General features: G+C 45.6%; 1 protein-coding gene across 4 annotated transcripts in view; it reads right to left on the reverse strand.

Annotated features, from left to right (window-relative positions):
- Positions 1-19,935, reverse strand: part of ACACB (acetyl-CoA carboxylase beta) — a 123,839-nt gene that overhangs the window by 24,175 nt on the left and 79,729 nt on the right. For all 4 annotated transcript variants that reach the window (XM_059140603.1, XM_059140604.1, XM_059140605.1 and 1 more), the window contains 10 exons: positions 17,698-17,816; positions 13,760-13,897; positions 12,792-12,891; positions 12,593-12,700; positions 8,724-8,780; positions 8,407-8,448; positions 6,962-7,177; positions 5,127-5,282; positions 4,115-4,318; positions 3,071-3,226 (listed from right to left, as the gene is read on the reverse strand). In XM_059140603.1, coding sequence (XP_058996586.1) covers positions 3,071-3,226; positions 4,115-4,318; positions 5,127-5,282; positions 6,962-7,177; positions 8,407-8,448; positions 8,724-8,780; positions 12,593-12,700; positions 12,792-12,891; positions 13,760-13,897; positions 17,698-17,816 — 1,296 coding nt within the window. The remainder of the gene's footprint in view (positions 1-3,070; positions 3,227-4,114; positions 4,319-5,126; positions 5,283-6,961; positions 7,178-8,406; positions 8,449-8,723; positions 8,781-12,592; positions 12,701-12,791; positions 12,892-13,759; positions 13,898-17,697; positions 17,817-19,935) is intronic.

The raw sequence follows: 19,935 nt of genomic DNA on the forward strand, positions 1-19,935 counted from the left end.
AAGGAGATTACTCACTGAGCAGGGAGCCCAGCATGGGGCTCGATCCCAGGACCCCAGGATCATATCCTCAGCTGAAGGCAGACACTTAACCGACAGAGCCACCCAGGTGCCAGGCTCTGTGCTGTTGTACTGGTCCACTCATCTAGCTCTATTACAACACACTGTAGTAAGTACTGCTACTTTAAAACAAGTAGTGACACTGGCTAAGATGAGTCCTCTTTGCTCTTTTTCAGTATTGTTTTTGCTATTCACAAGCTTTTGCTTTTCCCTATGAATTTTTAAGTTTCACCAAAAAACTTTGGAATTATACTGAATGTATTGATTTGGGCAAAACTAATAGCTTTACAATATTGAATCTTCCCGTCATTCATGAGCATGATAAACCCCTCCATTTCTTTAGGCTTAAAGTGTTTCAAGAAAATTTTAAAATTTCCTCCATAAAGGCTTTGTATGTTTTTTGACTTATTCACAAGTAAACTTATAGTTGCTTTTACTGTTGTAAACAATATTTTTTTCAACTACATTTTACAGCTTCTGCTGGTCGATGAGAATGCAGTTAAGTTTTGTACACTGATCGTGTACCTAGAAATCTTGCTATATTATTTCATTGGTTCTGTACATTCTTGCATTTCTTATATAGAGATTTACAACATCAGCAAAAACACCATTTTTCTTTTTTTCTTTTGCATTTCAGTCTTTACACCTTTTATTTCTTTTTCTTGCCTAATTGCACTGGCCAGAAACTCCAATAAAGAATGTTGAATAGATACAGTAATAATGGATATATCTGTCCTGTATCTATCTAACATTTATTTCACCATTACGTGCTATTAGTTTTAGATTACTATCTTTTATAGAAATAAATTCCCTTCTATTCTTAGTTCATTTAAAGTTTTTAGTATGAACAGAAACTATCTTCACAAATACTTTTTTACATCTATTGACAAATTTAAATTTAAACTTAAATTTAAATTTAAACTTAAATTTAAATTTAAATTTTTAAATTTAAATTTTTTCTTCATCTATTAGTAAGATAAGTTAATTAATAGACTTCCTAATATCAAATCATATGAACAGGATAAATCCTACTTAGTCCAATTAAAAAATAGATCATTACTGGATTTCATTTACTAATATTTTATTTATAATTTTTGTGTCCATATTCATAAATGAGACAACCAATTTTCCTTCTTCTAATGTTCTAATCTGGATTAATATTAAGGTAACAATAACCTGATAAAATGAGTGAAGAAGCATTCCCTTTGTTTTTTTCCTACTCTCTAAATAATCAGTACACAAAGGAAATTATCTGTTCTTTAAAGACTAGATAGAAATTGTAAAGCCATCTGTACCCAATTTTAGTGGCAGATTTTTTTGAACTATTATTCAATTTCATTAATGCTAATAATCTATTTATATTTTCTATTTCTTCCTGAATCATTTTTGATAAGATATATTTTTTCTTGGAAATTTTCTTTTGTCTAAGTTTTCAAATAGTATTTTCCATAGTATTATGGTTCTTTATGTAAAAGAAAAGGGATGGATTTGCTCCTGATTTGTCTTCTTCTTATCCTGTGGCTCTTGAGGTCAAAGGTAAAAGGATAAATGACATTCTTAATCATACAAGTTTCTATTTAATTAAGTACCTACTTAATTATAAATAGTTTACATATATTCCTCACGATTAACTTTGCATAGGAGGTACTATTATTACCCTCACTTTACAGAGGAGGAAATTAGTCCAGAGAGGTGAAGGAACTTGCCCAAGGATACACAGAAAGCAAAGGACAGTTCCAGACCCATGCCTGAGTGACTGCAAATAGCGGCTTTTCCTACGATGCTGCCTCTCCTATGCCTGAAGTGAACTGAGGCTTTCCTGCCTACAGAGGAAGGTCCATGATCACAGATTAATGAACATCATTTACAAGGCAATGGAAGGGGTGTAAACAGATATCCATGTCACCAGTGCCAGCCTGTTCAGTATCCCTGAAAGGCCCTGCTCCATAAAAAAATAAAGGTATAGTAACAATACTTCAAGGAAACACCAAAATATTACTGTAGTCATCAACGGTAAGTAGATTATGTAAGGGTGGAATTTTATTTACTGAGTCCTATTTTCCAATGAATACTTTAATACTCAGGAAAACCCAAGACACTATTTTTTTTTTAAAGTAGACTAAAAATTCCTCAAAGCAGTGAATGACTCCACACTCTCCCTCACAGGCTACCTGCCCTTAGAATGGAGCCAGGCATGTGGCAGGAACTTAAGTGAGCATTAGAAAACCCAGAGTAGAAACAAACAAACAAACAAACAAACCCAGAGGAGGGGCACCTGAATGGCTCAGTGGGTTAAGCCTCTGCTTTCGGCTCAGGTCATGATCCTGGGGCTCAGGTCATGATCCGGGGGTCCTGGGATCGAGCCCTGCATTGGGTTCTCTGCTAGGCAGGGAACCTGTTTCCCTCTCTCTCTCTGCCTGCTGCTCTGCCTACTTGTGATCTCTCTGTCAAATATACAAATAAAATCTTAAAAAAAAAAAAAAAGCAACCCTAAAGGAAAAGGCACCTGGGTGGCTTTGTTGGTCTGATTCTTTCTTGATTTTGGCTCAGATCATGATCTCAGGGCTGTGAGATCCAGCCCCACATCTGGCTCTGGGCTCAGCACAAAGTCTGCTTGAGATTCTGTCTCTAACCCTCTCCCTTGCTCACATGCTCTTTCTCTCTCTCTGAAATAAATGAATCTTTAAAAAAAAAAAAAGACCAGCAAGAAACACATCAAAATAGTAAGCAATGTGTCTTTAGGACATGGAATGATGAGCCACCTTTTCCTTTTTTCCATGCTCCTTTAGTTTCCAAAGTTTCCGTGTTATATTACTTTTAATCATTGGGAAGAAAATGGGTTCATTTTAGGAAAAATATTAGGAAGGCAATCCCAATATTGATTTCTTTTTCTCCAAGTAGACCTCATTCTTCCAACTTGGGGTCTTCAGAAGAGTAACTAAGGATAGGGGCTGGGGGGTTGGTGGACTCCCTAAGGGCACCTGGGGTGGTACAACAAAGCTGTAGGACTTGCCTGCCTGAACATCTCTGGGAAGTCATAGACGTAGGTGGTGCCCAGGGACTGGGCCTGGAATCGCTTGGCCTGAAGCAGATCCTTGGTGACATAGGGAGTGTTGATCAGCATCCCGTGCTGGGGTCCCTGTTTGTCACCAAAGGAGTGAAACATGATCTGGAAAGGAAAACAGAAAAACAGAGTAAAGGAGGGAACTTTCCGAGAAGCATATTCTTGTCCCTTTTAATCCTACTCTCCTCAATGAAAATGTGGTGGAAGGAAGCAAATCATGTCACATCACATGACAAAGTAAGTGCCTCACAGAGCTAATCTTTTCTCTGCCACTGTGGGCAACCAGAACAAGAAGGGACATTGGCAGGTGTGGGAGCATAGCTCCAAAAATGTGACTATCATAGTACTTTACACACACACACACACACACACACACACAAAACCAAACATGAGTGCACAAATACTGGTGAGATCTGAATAAAGTCCCCATTTGAGTTAATAGTACTGTACCAATGTCAATTTCCTATTTTAACAAGGTCCCGCGGTTATGTTGTTGTTATTGGGGGAAGTCAGGTGAAAGGTACATGGGAACTCTCTGGAGCATCTTTTTTCCCTCTGTACTATTTTTCTAACTTCCTGAGTCTTTAATCATTTAAAGAGTTATATATTTAAAAATGGAAGTCAACAGGATGTTTGATTCAGTTGACAAACATGTGTTCTTAAACATGGTTGGGGAAAAGACACCCATTTCCTGAGTGAACTGACCTAGGAGCTGCATTATAATTAACCATGGTATTCCACATCTTTTCCCAAATATGGTCCTAAAACAAATTAAACTTGAGATCGATTCTCCTTCCCAGAGGAATGAACAACTGGGATTCAGAAGCTAACATTTATTATAAACTCAGAGGAGCTATCCCAACCCATCATGGCTGGCATGACAGCCACCAAGTAGCATTTTAGCCTGTGTCTTGCTCTCAGGAGCAGATTTTCTCTGCCTCTGCTCTGACTTGGATTATCTGTGGCACCCCTGCCCCAGCCTCCCAGCCTTACATTTCCAGATCTGGGGTCGGTGACTTCTTTGTAGAGGCTGATGTCCAGGTAGTAGCCTGACTCATTGGTGATGAACAGGCGGATGGGAACAGCATTGCCAGTGGTGGTCTGGCGGATGTTGATCTTGACCTCAGCCTGCAGCACACGGAGTTTCCACAGCCGACTGCCATAGCGCATAACCATGGAACGCACGGACTCCTCGATCTGCCCCAAATGACAGCAATTCCGATCTCAGGGCCCATTCTGTGCACACTTGTAATAAATAGTTCTAGCACTGATAATATGGGAACGATGACATACGCTGAACGCAAAATACCAGGACACAGTACGTATCCAACAACTATTAGCCAATAATAACCAGAGTTGCCATGCTAAGCATGTCAGGAGCATCATCTCCTTTCATCCTCATAATTACATGGAGAGGCCAGCACTTTTATACTCTGGTGACAGACGGAGGCTGGTAAGCAAGAGAGTTACTGTGCTTACGTTACATCATGTTTACCTCCACCATGAAGCCCAAATGTTTGCATTTTCTCTTCTGGGAACTATGTGGGTTGGTGGAGTTGGGGCATCAGCATGGGCTCTGTGCTGATGACCCAAGACTTCTTTAACCATCATCAACCCTGCCTACTCATGAAGAACCAGCCATAGGAGAACGGTTCTCTTCCCCCTTCCCTCCCACATGCACTCCCCCAAGAGCCAGGAACCAGGGATGACATTTTGTTTTGCAAGACACTTTGGGCATGCATGTCATCCTAAAATGGAAGTATGCTGTCCATGGAGGGTGACCATCAGAACAGGGATGGTCCTAAGGGTGGTGGCAAAAATATGGCCCTGGAATTAAATGACAGAAGGCTGTCCACCCAGAGCAATGGAGGCTCAAACATGCACATGTGTGTCCCAGAACTTAGAGGTCTTGAGAGCAAGGAGACAAGACACCAAAGCAGCAAGGCATGTCAAGTGCCATAGGCCCCTGTAAGAGCTGAACGCAGAACTTCCCCAGAGGCGTGACCTTGGAGGGGTCCATGATGACAGTGGGCACGAAGTTCAGGAAGATATGGTTGCAGTCAGTGCGCACGTTGGTGTTGTTGAAAGCCACCTCCAGTTCATCCATGGCCTCCAGGAGCAGACGCTCACCCTCGTTCTGCAGGTACTCAAAGGAGGCTTCCTGCCAAATTTGGGGGGGGGGGGACAGAGCATAAAAGAAGAGGCCCATGGCTAGAAACAGAGCCTCAGAGAGAACAGAAAGAGGAAAGCATTTCCCCTCCTTCAGAAAGTGTGGCAGAAGAGAAGGGTAGAGCCCTACCTCCAAGACTTTTAATAGTCTATTATAGTTATACCTCCAAGATATTTACCAAGTTTTGCATTTTCTGTATTGGGACGCTCTGACCACTGGGCCTTCCTGACACTGGAGGGACTGCCCCTCCCAGGGTGGCCAATTCCTAGAGATAGTCAACGACTCACCCCTGAGTGTGGTTTTCACAGGCAAACAAGCAAATCCAGAGCACACACCTCCTCTCTGGGCTTCTCAGGTCCCAGGTCACTATCCACCTGCCCTACTCACCCCAGGCCCAGGTACCAGATACCTAGAGACAGCCCCTGAGCTCCAGAACCCACTGAAATTATTCAGACTAGCCAATCCCAAGCATGCCTATCCTGCCTCACTGGTTGTTCTTTCCTGCAGAAACCACAACAAAGACTCTTACCCCATTTCCCTCTCCTCCCCTGCCTCCCCACCACCCCACGTGGTGGGGGATGGGATGATATGCCCCCTCCTCTTGGAATTTGAGAGTGACAATCTTTTTGGTGGCAACTGTCTTCCGACCTGTTAGTAAGTACAGGCCTTATTGTACCTGAAAATAATAAAACCCATTAAAATATCTCATTGGCTGAGGTCACCAAAAACTGACATTAGCTTTACATCCATCAGTAGAGGATTTGGGAAAAAAAATTATACACAAGGTAGGTACATCCATGCAAGGACAGAGAATGAAATCAATCATCTCCATTACCACGCGAGATGAGAGCTACAAGGATCTGACTAGAAGGGGCACCTGGGTGTCTCCTGGGTTAAGCATCTGCCTTCAGCTCAGGTCATGATCCCAGAGTCCTGGGATCCAGTCTGAAAGTCAGGATCCCTGCTCAGCAGGGTGTCTGCTTCTCCTTCTGCCCCTTCCCCTACTCATGCTTGCATTCACACACTCTTCCTCTGAAATAAATCAAATCTTTAAAAAACAAACAAACAAACAAACAAACAGAATTCACTGTGGGGCACCTGGGTAGTTCAGTTGGTTAAGCATCTGCCTTCAGCTCGGGTCATGATCCTGGGGTCCTGGGATGGAGTCCCACATCGGGCTCCCTGCTCAGCAGGGAGTCTCCTTGTCCCTCTCCCTCTGCTCCTCCCCTCTGTTCATGCTCTTTGTCTCTCTCCCAAATAAATAAATAAAATCTTAAAAAAAAAAAAAGTAGCTCTCAATACTGTTTGAAAAGTCCACAATATAATCATAGGTAATGTGTCTGAATGCAAGAAACAATGAAAAGTGATCATGGCACTCAATAAGCAGATACAAGAAACTCCTTTAATACACTGGTATCTCTCTTCTCAACTCCCTTCTCATGCAGACAGATCCGTGGGACACAAGAAGCACGTCCATGTGCTGCCAGCCGGGACACGCACAGAAACCACTTTGCTGTCAGCCTCCCCCGTGCCGGCCAGACAGGGGTCACAAGGGCACACCCCACGATCCCCAGTACAGAGCGGGGACTCAGTGAAGAGCAGGCCGGCAGACGAGTGAGCAGACAAGTGAGCGGCTCAGAGGGAGAAAGAAGTGCTCGGTGGCATCTTACCTTTGTAATGAGGTCCGAGTGCCTGATGATGGCGCGGATGAAGAACCTGTAGTCTGTCACTTCTGCCCCTTCTTTCACTTTGGCGGCGCCCAGGTACAGGTGCATCTTGTGGTTGGCGCAGGGCACTGCGGTAAGATCGAAGCTGCGCATCCGACTGAGCTCCAGCTGGTAGGCCAGGGCAGGCTCCAGGTGACGGTAAATGCGATCTTCTGCAAACTGCAGGGCCAGCCAGGGCGCGGAGACAGACAGACAGACACACACCGAATGGGATCCTGGGCTGTGTGCCTGCTGGGTCCGTGCCCTGTCTTACAGACCGCCTGTGTTTGTGGCTTGCGCACCAGGGCGGGCAGCCTTCATCACCTCACCTGTGAGCAACCCCAGGGCTCGGGGATTTGGGGTTTGGGAAGGTCCAGAGGAGAGCCTCAAGCCCCGAGGGTCCTGCACACGCTGGCCTGAGCCTCTTGGCTCCCGGGTGAGCCTACCTAGCCCCCAGCACCTGCCAGAACAACCAGCCTCTGCTCATCACAACAAAGAAGTGTTATGATGAAGAACCTCTCAAGAAGCACCAGAAGCACCTCTCAGAAGCACCTCTCAAGAAGTCACTAAGTGCCGGTTTCTCTGTGGAGACGGGTCCCCCAAAGGAAGCGACAGACAGTGCTGGAGACCAAAGTGGAGAGAAAATAAAGACCTTCACCAAAGGACGGGTCTGAATTAGAACTGAAAGGCTTTGGATAAATTCAACTACAAGCTACTGAAGAGGATGGAGTCTAGAGTCTGCGTTGGGAAGAAGCCCACCTGTTCTAAAGCAGGGACTAGCAAAGCTTTTCTTAAAGGGCCAGAGAGGGAACGTATGAGGCTGGTAGGCCATACAGTCGGTCACAGCCATGCCATCTCTGCCATCGGCACAAGAAAGCCACAGCAGACCACAGCAGATCAAGCAGGTGTGGCTGCATCCCAAGCAAACTTTGTTTATAAAAATAGGGACCCTGGGGCGCCTGGGTGGCTCAGTGGGTTAAGCCGCTGCCTTCGGCTCAGGTCATGATCTCAGGGTCCTGGATCGAGTCCTGCATCGGGCTCTCTGCTCGGCGGGGAGCCCACTTCCCTCTCTCTCTCTGCCTGCCTCTCCGTCTACTTGTGATTTCTCTCTGTCAAATAAATAAAATCTTTAAAAAAAAAAAAATAGGGACCCAGTCTGCAAGAACATAAGAAAATGAGGTTGGGGGAGCCATCTGAGAACAAAAGTGATCCAGATGAGGAAGACACCAGAGTGAAGGCCAAAAGGATGGGAATTCTGGGGTCCCATTGAGCTCCACAGGGAAACACAATCCCAGAGGAAGGCTGGCAGCTACACATCAGTTACCTGTTCTAGAATACAGGGGTACCTTAAGGACTGGGGACTATACTCTTCCTGAAGAGCAAAGACGTCAGGGAAGTGAGAACAGTACCTCATCTCTTGCTCTAAACGTGAAAAACTTGGGAAATTCTTTCTGCAAAAGAAATCCATACAAAAAACAATGAAATCAACTCAGATTCATTTAAATATACTTGTAAATATAATTATATAAATATAATTTGATATACTTGTTTTGTAATTTTTTTTTAACCATAACCCATCTGCTTCTAGCATGAATCATTCGGAAAGCCTTCTCTTTTTCAGCAATTGCTCTCTTCCACCCCCATTGACAGAGTAATCACCAAATCAACAGTAGTGAGTCTTGAGGAATGTTATACATTATAGGGTCGTACTGAGAATCGTACTGACCTCTTGGGCAATCAGGAATGTGATTCTTCGGAGTCCATAATCCACAAGGATGTTTTTCTGCATTAAAAACCAAACACACAATGGAATAGTACCTAGCTACAAAAAGACATGAAGTACAGATACAAGTTTCAACATGGCTGAATCTTGAAAACACAATGCTGACTCAAAGACACCAGTCACAAAAGACTCATGTCACAGGATTCCATTTACATGAAAGATCCAGAATGGCAGATCCAACAAAGACAGAAAGTAGATTCGTGGTTGCCTAGGGCAGTGGGGAGGGTGGTGGACTGAGGGAAAACGGCGAGTGATTGCTAATGGGTTTTCTTTTTGGAGGTGGTGTTGGTAAAAATATACTAAAATATATTTATCATGATGATGATTACATGACTGTATGCATATGCCAAAAAGCACTGAATTGTGTACTTCTAATGGCTGACTCAGTGGAGCATGCAATTCTTGTTTGTTGTGAGTTCAAGCCCCACAGTGGATGTGGAGGTGACTTAAAAATAAAATCTTTAAAAGAAAAAGATGAGGGATGCTTGGGTGGCTTAGCTGGTTAAGCAACTGCCTTTGGCTCAGGTCATGATTCTGGAGTCCCAGGATCGAGTCCCACATCATGCTCCCTGCTCAGTGGGGAGTTTGCTTCTCTCTCTGCCCCTCCCCCTCTCATGCTCACACACACTCTCTCTCTCTTTTTCAAATAAATAAAAATTTTAAAAAAGTTTTTAAAAAGATGAGTTAAAAAAAGCCCAAAAAAGTGCACACTGTATGATTTCATTTATACAAAATTTGAGAACAGTTGAGACTAATCTATGTTGTTAAAACTTAGGCTACGGGTCAGTTGTCTCTGGAAAGGAAGAGAGGAGGACATTCACTTTTTGATCTGCATGCTGGTTACACTTGGGAATTCACTATGAAAATTCATCAGGCTGTACTTTTACAATTTGTACACATTTTCCATACATTGAACTTTAATAGGAAAGTACTCAAGAAGGGCAAAAAATTATTTTTAGGTAATCCCTAAACAAAATAAATATTTTTTAAAGATTTTATTTATTTATTTGACAGAGAGAGACAGTGAAAGAAGGAAAGCAAGCAGGGGAAGTAGGAGAGGGAGAAGCAGGCTTTCCACTGAGAGAGCCCCCGATGCGGGGCTCGATCCCAGGACCCTGGGATCATGACCTGAGCAGAAGGCAGATGCTTAACAACTGAGCCACCCAGGTGTCCCCAAAATAAATATTATCATATATAATATCATGGGGAAAGAAAAACCCAAAAGACAAGGAAATATGGTTCTTGCTTAACTTGTCCACACAGTAAGGAAAATTATTAGGGGAAATGAGTAGTCTTAGCCCATTTCAGAAAGACGTTAAGTAGACAAACAAAAGAACACTTAATGGAATGTGGGTTGCAAAGAGAACAGAATAACCACTAAATGAAAAGGGTTTGAATGAGGGGAAACCAGCCTAGTTATGGGGAGCCTCAATAATTTGTTCTCAACTAAGGATGTGTATCAATGTGTGGGTGTGTGTGGGAATATATATGAATGTGTGTATGGGAGAATATGTATGTAGGTATCTACTTAATGTAAAAAAATTTAAATACAAGAGCAATATGTAATTTAAATACAAGAGCAGGTGTATATCTTACAGCTCTCCTCTCTTTGGTATGTTATATGTATATTACATACTTTTGTACAGAAGCACATATGTTCAATCTAGTTCTTGGATACCTTCCTGGGCTGGAATTTAGAGGGCGACTTCTTCATCCATGCTTGGGGAATCCTCAGGGCCTATACTTTCCGCAGGTGAGTCTGGCATCCCTCCCACTGCTCTCTCCAGGTAAGAAACACCAACTTTCTTGAGCATCATTTGATTTGGTTTATAGGGTAGGATGAGCCCCAACAACCCAAATGTCATCTTATCTATACTGTGGGATGCCAAGTGTCAACTCAGTAAGGACACCAGCTAGGTCAAGAAGAAACCTGCGGAAGGGAAATATGCCAGTATCTTCATCCTGGGACTGGATGGTAGGGGTGTGGGTTTTGTTTTCAGATTTGCCTGTGCCTTAAACATTTACTACAGTGAACATCATTACCTTGTTGATTAATCAAGTCATGTCTAAGTAAATCATGACAATAGTGTTCCTAAGCTTTCAAGGTATTACCTATGACTCAGCATCATTCACCATCTCCTGCCCAGGAATTACGAGGCCAGGTCCTCTGAGGGATGCCAAGTCGGAGGAGGTAAGAGATGTCCCTCCCATCTGGATAATACGGAGGGTACAACCAATGCACAGGTAAATAAACTAATAACAACTGAAAATGTCCAACTGTTCTTGAAGTTGAGACCGACTCAGGAGGACTAACATTCAGACCTGGTAGATCTGATTAATTTAAGAGTTAGAAATCTCAGCATCCTATTTTACAGATGGGAAAACTAAGGATCAGAGAGGTACAGTAACCTGCCTGAGGTCACACAGTACCTCCCCACTGTTTGCACTACCTAGGCTTGCCAAGCTGTTCCATATCTGTTTGCAGCTGAGGTCCTTGAGCATACGTAAGAGCCGACCCTCCTCTGGGGGTGAAAATATATGCTGGCAGTGTCCATATGTTTATGTAAGAACAGGTTCTTTGCATATAGGGCAGTCAGTATAAATGACTCTAAAGATTTTGAATTTTGGGGGCGCCTGGGTGGCTCAGTGGGTTAAGCCGCTGCCTTTGGTTCAGGTCATGATCTCGGGGTCCTGGAATTGAGTCCCGCATCAGGCTCTCTGCTCAGCAGGGAGCCTGCTTCCTCCTCTCTCTCTCTCTGTCTGCCTCTCTGCCTACTTGTGATCTCTGTCAAATAAATAAATAAAATCTTAAAAAAAAAAGTAATACCTTTAAAAAAATGATTTTGAATTTTGGGGGGTTATTTCAACAAAAACATTCCCCCCCAACTATGTATTCTATGTATTGAATATGTCCTCAAAGTGGTATATATTCTACCTCATTTCATCATTCATTGCCCTCTTTCCTGGCTAAGTGGTATATAGCTGACCCTTGAACAACGTGGGGGTCAGGGGTGCTGACCCCCTGCACAGTTAAAAATCCATGTACAACTTTGGACTCCCCAAGAACTTAACTATGAATATCCTACCGTTGACTAGAAACCTTACCAATAACATAAACAGTCCATAATTGTTGCATGTTATACGTATTATATACTATAGTCTTACAACAAAATAAGCCGATAAAAAGAGGTAGTATTAAGAAAATTACAAGGAAGAGAAAATACATGTGGAACACTGTACTGTATGTTGGAAAAAAATCTGGGTATGAGTACACCTGCCTAGTTCAATCCATGTTGTTCAAGGTTCAAGTATATATATATGTATGTATGTGTATATATATATATATATATATATATATATATATATATATATTTTTTTTTTTTTTAAGAGAGAGAGTAGGGTAGGGAGGGGGCTTTGGCAGAGGGAGAGGGAGAAAGAGAATCTTAAGCAGGCTCCACACCCAGCCTCGAGCCCAACATGGAGCTTGATCCCACAACCCTGAGATCATGACCTGAGTTGGACACTGAACCGACTGAGCCGCCCAGGTGCCCCTATGCATTGTCTTTTAATCATCACAACCCCTGAGGAGAGAGAAATGCTGCCCCCATGTTATTGGAGAAGAAGCTAAGGCTCTACCAAGTTCACCCACTTCCGCCCAAGGTTATAAGCTCTGAGGAGTAGTGGGGCTAGGCTGGGAAGCCAGGTCTGTGACCCTGAAGCACCCAGGAGGACTCCGGCGCATGGGACCCCTCGCCACAACAGCCCCTCCTTCCTCCTCCAGTGACGCAGAACCAGAGGCATGCCCAGCACACCTTGGACTGTACGAACGTCCGGAAAATCGGCACCAGCTCCTCATCTTCCAGGTGGTCCGCGTGCTGGATGGCCACGTTGAGGATGTGGATTGGCTCTTCTCTGAGGTTCTGGGAGAGCAAAACAAAGGCAGGTGGTAGAAGGACTCGGGGACCCCAGCCTGCCCCCTCCTCAGCATGGGCTCCCTGCTCGGACACTGACCTTGCTGTCTTCCTCACAGTACAGGGAAGTGCAGGCCTTGCTGAGGAGGGGGGCTTCCTGGGGCACATTGGCAAAGCAGGAGATGACTTCATCAAAATTCCTGGAGGTGCAGGGTAGAGAGGTAGGGCTGAGGGTCTGCTGCCCCGTGATGTCGAAGGTCAGGATTTTGCTCCGGGCAGATGAGAGGCTTGGGTCCTCGCTCCTTCCCACCCACTGCTCTCTGAGCCCATCCAGCTCTGTGCAGAGCTCACGGGGGTCCTGACCAGGTCCAAGGCACCATAGATGGGGTCTTTTCCCAAAAGGGAAGAAGGAACCTATGTGATCTGAGATTGTGAATAAAAGGAAGTCCTGTGCTCTGGAACCTCAGGTGGGTTCCCCCTGTGCCCCTGCCTCCCATCAGGTGGGCTCCCCTGTCCCCTTGTCCCCCATCAGGCCAGGACACCCTTGCTGTTCATCTCCCCAAATGAACTAAGACTGCTATGGAGTTGCACAATAAGATAATCCAAACACAATGCACAACACAGAGGAACAGGTTGGGGGAACGGGCAGTAATAATAGGACTGACTGCTGACATTTATTGAGCATGTCACTTAGACCTTAACCACACTTTATTATGATTAATTTTTTAAGTAGGCTCCACACCCAATGTGGGGCTTGAACTCAGGACCCTAAGGTCAAGAGTCACATGCTATTCTCACTGAGTCAGCCAGGCACCCCTCCCCTGTAACTATACTTGAAATACAATATTTAATATACACTATCTCATTTAATTTTCCTGGTGGTCCTATAAAGTAGATCCTTCTCTTACCGCTATTATAACGATGGGAAAACTAAGGCACAGAGAGGAAGTAATTTGCTCAGAGTCTCACAGCATGGAAGCGCACAGCCAGGCAACCTATACAAACAAACAGGTGGGGGCCAGGGGAAGCCCTGCTCAGTGTGTTGAGAGACTAGGCCACTCTGGGTACCTTACAAAGTCCTCAAATCTCCTGAAGGCGACCATGGCCCCCATCCGCTGGCACGGTGGGGAGAAGCCGCTGTCCATGAAGAGCTCGGTGCTGTGCCTCAGCAGATCGGGGTTGGTGACGCTGATGGGCGCGGCCATCCTACGGGGGGACCAGAAGAGGGGAATGAAGCAGCTGCTTGAAGATCTGGCCCCAAGAGCTGTTCCTGTCCAGAAGCTTCAGAGAGCCAGACTAGCACGAGAGCCCGCCCACAGCAGGACGGAAGATTGTGGGTGGAAGGGATGGGGTCTGGGTCTGAGGAGTCTTGTCTGGTTGCTCAGGACCTGGTAAAGCCTAAGAGCTCCACAAGCGAATGATGATGGATGAACGACATGCATCCACACAAGTCCAGCCTCAACGAGGTCCCAGAGCAAGCCCAGATCGTGGACTCAGCCACAGAAAAGGAACACACTTAGTGCCCATCTCTCCCAGACAGCCCAGCACCGGGCGGCTGGCTGAAAGGGCAGGTCACATGCCAGTGCCTCCACCCCTGTCAAACCTACTCCTGGGACAGGGTCAGAAACCGAACCTGGCCCCTTGACCAGCAGCCCATTAGAGCTTAGCTGGTCTCTCTCCCCAGGACTGGCTGCTCACCAGCAGCAAAGAGAAACGGGTCCCCTGGAACTGTGACAATTGGGCCCTGGAATCAAGTGAAAGAGGAACTGTTCATCAGATGGGGTTCAGAAGAAAGTCAAAGAGCAAGCCCAGCACCGCTCTCCTGAAAAGGGGACCCGTTTACAAGGTTGCCCCTTGGCTGGTGTCTGGGAGCTTGCGGAGGGTCCCTGCCACTCCCTAAATGAGAAGAGGCTCACTGTGCCCAAAATGTCTATGCTGAGCACCAGCTTTCTTTCTGGAGTCTGGGATTTGGGAGTATGCTGGGCTGAGGGTGCGTACACGACCAGTTCCCTGTGAAAACCCTGGGCACAGAGTCTCTATCCAGCTGCCGGACAACTGCACACAGGTCATCACAACTCATTGCTGGGGGTTGAAGGGCATCCTCCATGACTCCCCTGGGAAGGACTCTTGGAAGCTTGCACCAGGTATCCTCCAGACTTCCTCCCCCACCCACATCCCCCGCAACCATGACCCATTCTCTCTTGCTGACTGTTCCTCGATTTGTTTCATGTCCTTTCACTGGAACAAGTCCCAGCTGGATACATCCTGAGCCCTGTAAGTCTTCTTAGTGAATCCTCAAATACTGGGTACTCTTGGAGATCCATGACCCAGGTCGGGGGAGGCCTCTGTGACTTCCTGCTGGGCACCCCTGAACTCACCATCGAGGCCCACGCCCTGCTCCTGGACAGCTAAATGCAGAGTAGCAAACTGGCAGGTAGCATGGACTGAGTTCAGCCCACAGATTGACTTGGATCCCTGCAGCATTTTTAATATATTCTGACACATTAATTACCTATTCATAATGAAGTTGAAGAATTTCATTTATTTTTTAAAGTCTAGATGTCCTGCTTCTTTCATGGGGGGAAAAATAAGGGAAGATTTGGTCTGGCTGGCCATTTGCCAGGAACTAGAACAGCATCCCCCCCAGGTAGGGCCATAACTCTCCAGGTCCTGCCTCCCAGCCAGACTCCCAATACCGTGGGCCTGGCCCTAAGGCCTGGCACGCAGCTCTCCTGGCCTCCAGCCCAACCTCCCTGGACTGGTCCCCTGAGTCAATTCACAGGGGGTCCGGTGCTATAGCCTGGCCCTGCTGGGAGGTGGGACTTCACTTGTCATGGCCCTTCCTGGAGGCCCTGAAGAGTGGCATTTGGTGGCAACAGCAGGCCTGAAGACACAGGCCTGGAGCAAGCTTCTGGTACTCCCAGCCAACAGCACAGCAAGGACCTGAGATGGTCAGGGAATCCCTCCAGGGTCCTCAGTGTCTGTGTGGGTCAAAATAGGACCCTGGACCCATATTGGTCACAACCAATAACCCAAATATGTGTGTAAGTTCCTCCTAAGAAACAAGGGCTAACTGACCCACAGGTTTCTGGAGAACTACCTTCCTATCCTAACCAGGTTGAACTGCTAAGACAACAGAATCAAGGAAAGAACAGAATGTCTCCTCACTGGCAGACAGTTTCAAAAGCCCTTGTACCACACCTCCCACAGTCCCCCAAATGATTCCAAGGCCACACACAATTCGTCTCCTTTTCTCTCAACTGGACAAAATAGCATGATCTTTTTTTCCTTTTTTTTTTTTTTTAAATAAGAAGGGTGGGGCGCCTGGGTGGCCATGGGACCAAAGTCTCATGCCTTTGGTTCAAGTCATGATCCCAGGGTCCTGGGATGGAGCCCCGCACTGGGCTCCCTACTCAGCGGGAAGCCTGCTTCTCCTTCTCCCACTCCCCCTGCTTATATTCCCTCTCTCCATGTCTGTCTCTGTCAAATAAATAAATAAAAATCTTTAAGAAATAAAACAAAAGGAGAACCTGGGTGGCTCAGTGTGTTAAAGCCTTTGCCTTTGGCTCAGGTCATGATCCCAGGGTCCTGGGATCAAGCTCTGCTAGGCAGGGAGCCTGTTTCCCTTCCTCTCTCTCTGCCTCTCTCTGCCTACTTGTGATCTCTCTGTCAAATAAATAAATAAAATCTTTAAAAAAATAAAAAAAAAAACAAAATAAGAGTAAAAATAAATGACATAAAAATAAATAAACAGTGTATATAAAAGGAGGTCTTCAGGGGGAAGCAGTTTGTTTCTTCATCCATAACAGAGTAACACCCTTCTTCTTAAAAGCAGTGGAAAGAAAAACATGCTTTGAAACCCCAAGAGATCCAAATATTCCCCACTTCAAGAAATCATGAATCCTGCTGCCCATAGAGAGATAAGATCTGATTAAGTCAATACCCAAATCATGATGAGACCATCCTAGCCACAAGCCAGGCCTGTGGGGACCCCAGGAGAGCCAGAGCCAGAGGAGTGAGGAAGAGGGAAAGGGAAGGCTCCCAATCCCAGGGAGAGGTGTTTGCTTTAGCTGAAGGTAACACACTCTACCTGACCAGGATGGTACTTCAGGTCCTGAAATAAGATGGATTAAAAAAACGGAAAGTGAGAGAACAGCACAGGTCACCAGGGTGACCCCAACTGAGAACACTTTAGGGATCCAGACAGGCCAACACACTTGCCCCAGCTGGTGGCTCCAGAGGACCTGCAGGGGCTATGGAGGGCACTCCAATGGAAGAGGCATGTGGCTCAGATCCCTACCCCACGTGAATGAGCACTAGGCCCACACCAAGGGAAGGCCCAGGGCTCCTTGTGTGTCAAATGGAGACAACAACACATTTTTGGCCAACAGATGGCGAGGACTGAATGATATAGAGCATGGAAGCATTTAGCATGGTGGCCGACCAACAACGTGCCATCGGGCAGTAACAAGCACAGCGATCATCATCACAGGGGAACCGGATGCTCACCAACTTTCTACATGCCAGACACTGCCCTAAATGCCATGTGCATCATATCTCATGGTTTAGGAAAGCACTGTCCAACGGAACTTTCGATGGTGACAGAATATTCTAGAATAGCAATATCCAATATGGCAGCCACAAACCACATGCGGCTGCTGAGCTTTTTCAGTGTGGCTTGCATGACTGAGGAGCCGAATTATTTTTTTTCTTTTTCAACCTAAAAAAAGATCTGTTAACTTTTTTTTTAATTTTTATAATTTTTTTTCTTTTTTTAATTTTTTATAAACATATAATATATTTTTATCCCCAGGGGTACAGGTCTGTGAATCGCCAGGTTTACACACTTCACAGCACTCACCATAGCACATACCCTCCCCAATGTCCATAACCATAACCCTGATTGTCTTCCCCAGACATAATTGCTGGGTCCCTCCAGAGCCAGGACTATGGGGCTTAGGGAGAAAAGGAAAACACACGACCTCTGAGTTCACACCACTCCATACCTGTTTGGGTGGGAGGAGGGCAACATGAACTGGAACTCCACCACGCAGGTGCCATCTGGGAGCTCCCGGTGCTGCAAACTGTTTAACTCATAGGCAATGTAGCCCCGTCGCACATAAACCTAATAAGGCAGAAGAACAGAAGACATTCTCACAGAGGGCACTGCAGGGTGCCCGCAAAACCCACTGAAGTTCAGGCCGGAGGGATCCAGAAATCATCTCTAAGTGATCCCTAAGCAGAAGCAAAGAACAAATTTGCCCACATTTTACATTACTTTTCTTTGCCAAGGGCTAGATGGTAAATGTTTTAGGTTTTGTGGGATATCTGTCTCTATCCCAGCTATTCAGTTTTGTTGCTGCAGCCTGGAAACAGCCAAGGACAATATGTACGTGAAGGGGCCACCTGGGTTCCAATAAAACTTTATTTACAAAACAAGCAGTGGGCCACATGTGGCCCACAGGCTATGGTCCGCCAATTCCTTCTCTAGAATGGAATATTCTAGAGAAGGTGCCACCGGAGAGAAATGTAACATAGTCACATGTGCAATTTTAATTTTCAATCTTCTAGTTAGCCACTTCACAAAAAGGCAACAGGTGATTATCAGTTTAATAGTATACTTGATTTCATCCCCAATCACCAAATGTCATATCATCTTGACATAGACTCAGTACAAAAAAGTGTTGATACAGTAGCAATTCTTTCTCCATACAAAGTCTTTGGAATCCGGTGGGTACTGTATACTCAGAGCATAGCTCAACTCAGACCCATTGCATTTCAAGCCCTCACTAGGCACAATGTGGCCAGTGGCCGCCATATTGGACAGCACAGTTCCAGAGGTTAGACGGGAGTCTTTTAATTGAATAAGGAATATAAGAATTGTGTAGCAAGAGTTAACATAGCAGATCTAACTACTATCCTTTAAAACACCCTTGGCTGGCCTCTGAGAAATTGGATTTGGGAGGGTTCCCATTATTCTCCGATAAGAATGGTTCATGGCAGCTTAGTTGTACAAAGAGTGATTTTATGTTGAACATGCACTTTCTTTCTGGGAATTTAATATTTTGTTACATACTAGGACCAGCCCCCAGGAAAACCCCTGGGGCACTGAGTCTCTGAGCCTCATTTCAAATATGTTGTCATGGGGTTCCTGGGGGCTCAGTTGGTTAAGTACCTTAGGCTCAGGTCATGATCCCAGGGTCCTGGGATCAAGCCCGCATTGGGCTCCCTGTTCAGTGGTGAGTCTGCTAGTCCTCCTTTTCCCTCTGTCCATCCCCTCCCTCATGCTCTCGCTCTCTCTAAAGTAAACAAATGAGATCTTAAAAGAAGGAAAAATCACATGTTGTCACAATTCATTCCTTGAAGAATCTAAAGTGCCTACAGGACCACTGTCAACTTGTACTTGGTTTCCTCTGGATGTCACCCCACGCACTTTGTCCCTCAGCTGATTGTGCTCTGTGTCTTTTCACTGTAACAAATCAGCCATGAGCATGGCCGTCTGCTGAGGCCTGTGAGTCTTCCTAGTGACTCATCGGACCTGGGGCTGGTCTCAGGGACACCCACACATTTAGAGCACAAACGAAACTCCACACATCTCAGTAGACCAAGTAAAACTGTAATGTTCACAATGCTCATCTTGAGTCGTGGAGAAAAGGCTGGATTGTGTTCAATCAACCTGCCAAACAAAGGGACAGGATGCTCAAAGAGATCTGGAAAGTTCTCCAACAGAAAAAAAAGGGGGTGGGGATTTAGCACTCAAAGCAAAGAAGGTGGGCTGCTGCCTTCCATCTGACATAGGGTTGCCCCTCAAATAGGACAGGTGCTTGGACACATCAGATGCTTACTCATCTATCTTCAAATAACCCTGTGAGGTAGGTATTACTGCCCCTACTGTGGTGTGAGAAGCTAAACGTCCAGAGAAGGCAGGCAACTGGGCAGAGGTCACACAGCTCATACCCTGGCACAGCTTGCTCCCACCGACTGGAGCCTCTTTGTTCTTTCTCTCCAATTCTGACTTGCTCTGAATGCCTGCTTTCATATCACTTTCTCATCCAAGTTGGAGCTGACCCTCCCTGTCAGGTTCTATCTGCTGTCTGCTTCTCAGGGTGACAGCTGCATTCCCACTGCAACCTTATCATGTGGTAAAGAAGAAAGCACTTAGCACGTGTCTCTCCCCAAACCAGAGAGAAGCTGCCTTAGGGCACACTGGCTGTTCCCTGGTTTATCCTCAGCGCCCAGCACAC

Source organism: Mustela lutreola, chromosome 11, assembly GCF_030435805.1.
Source record: "Mustela lutreola isolate mMusLut2 chromosome 11, mMusLut2.pri, whole genome shotgun sequence".
Lineage (NCBI taxonomy): Eukaryota > Metazoa > Chordata > Mammalia > Carnivora > Mustelidae > Mustela > Mustela lutreola.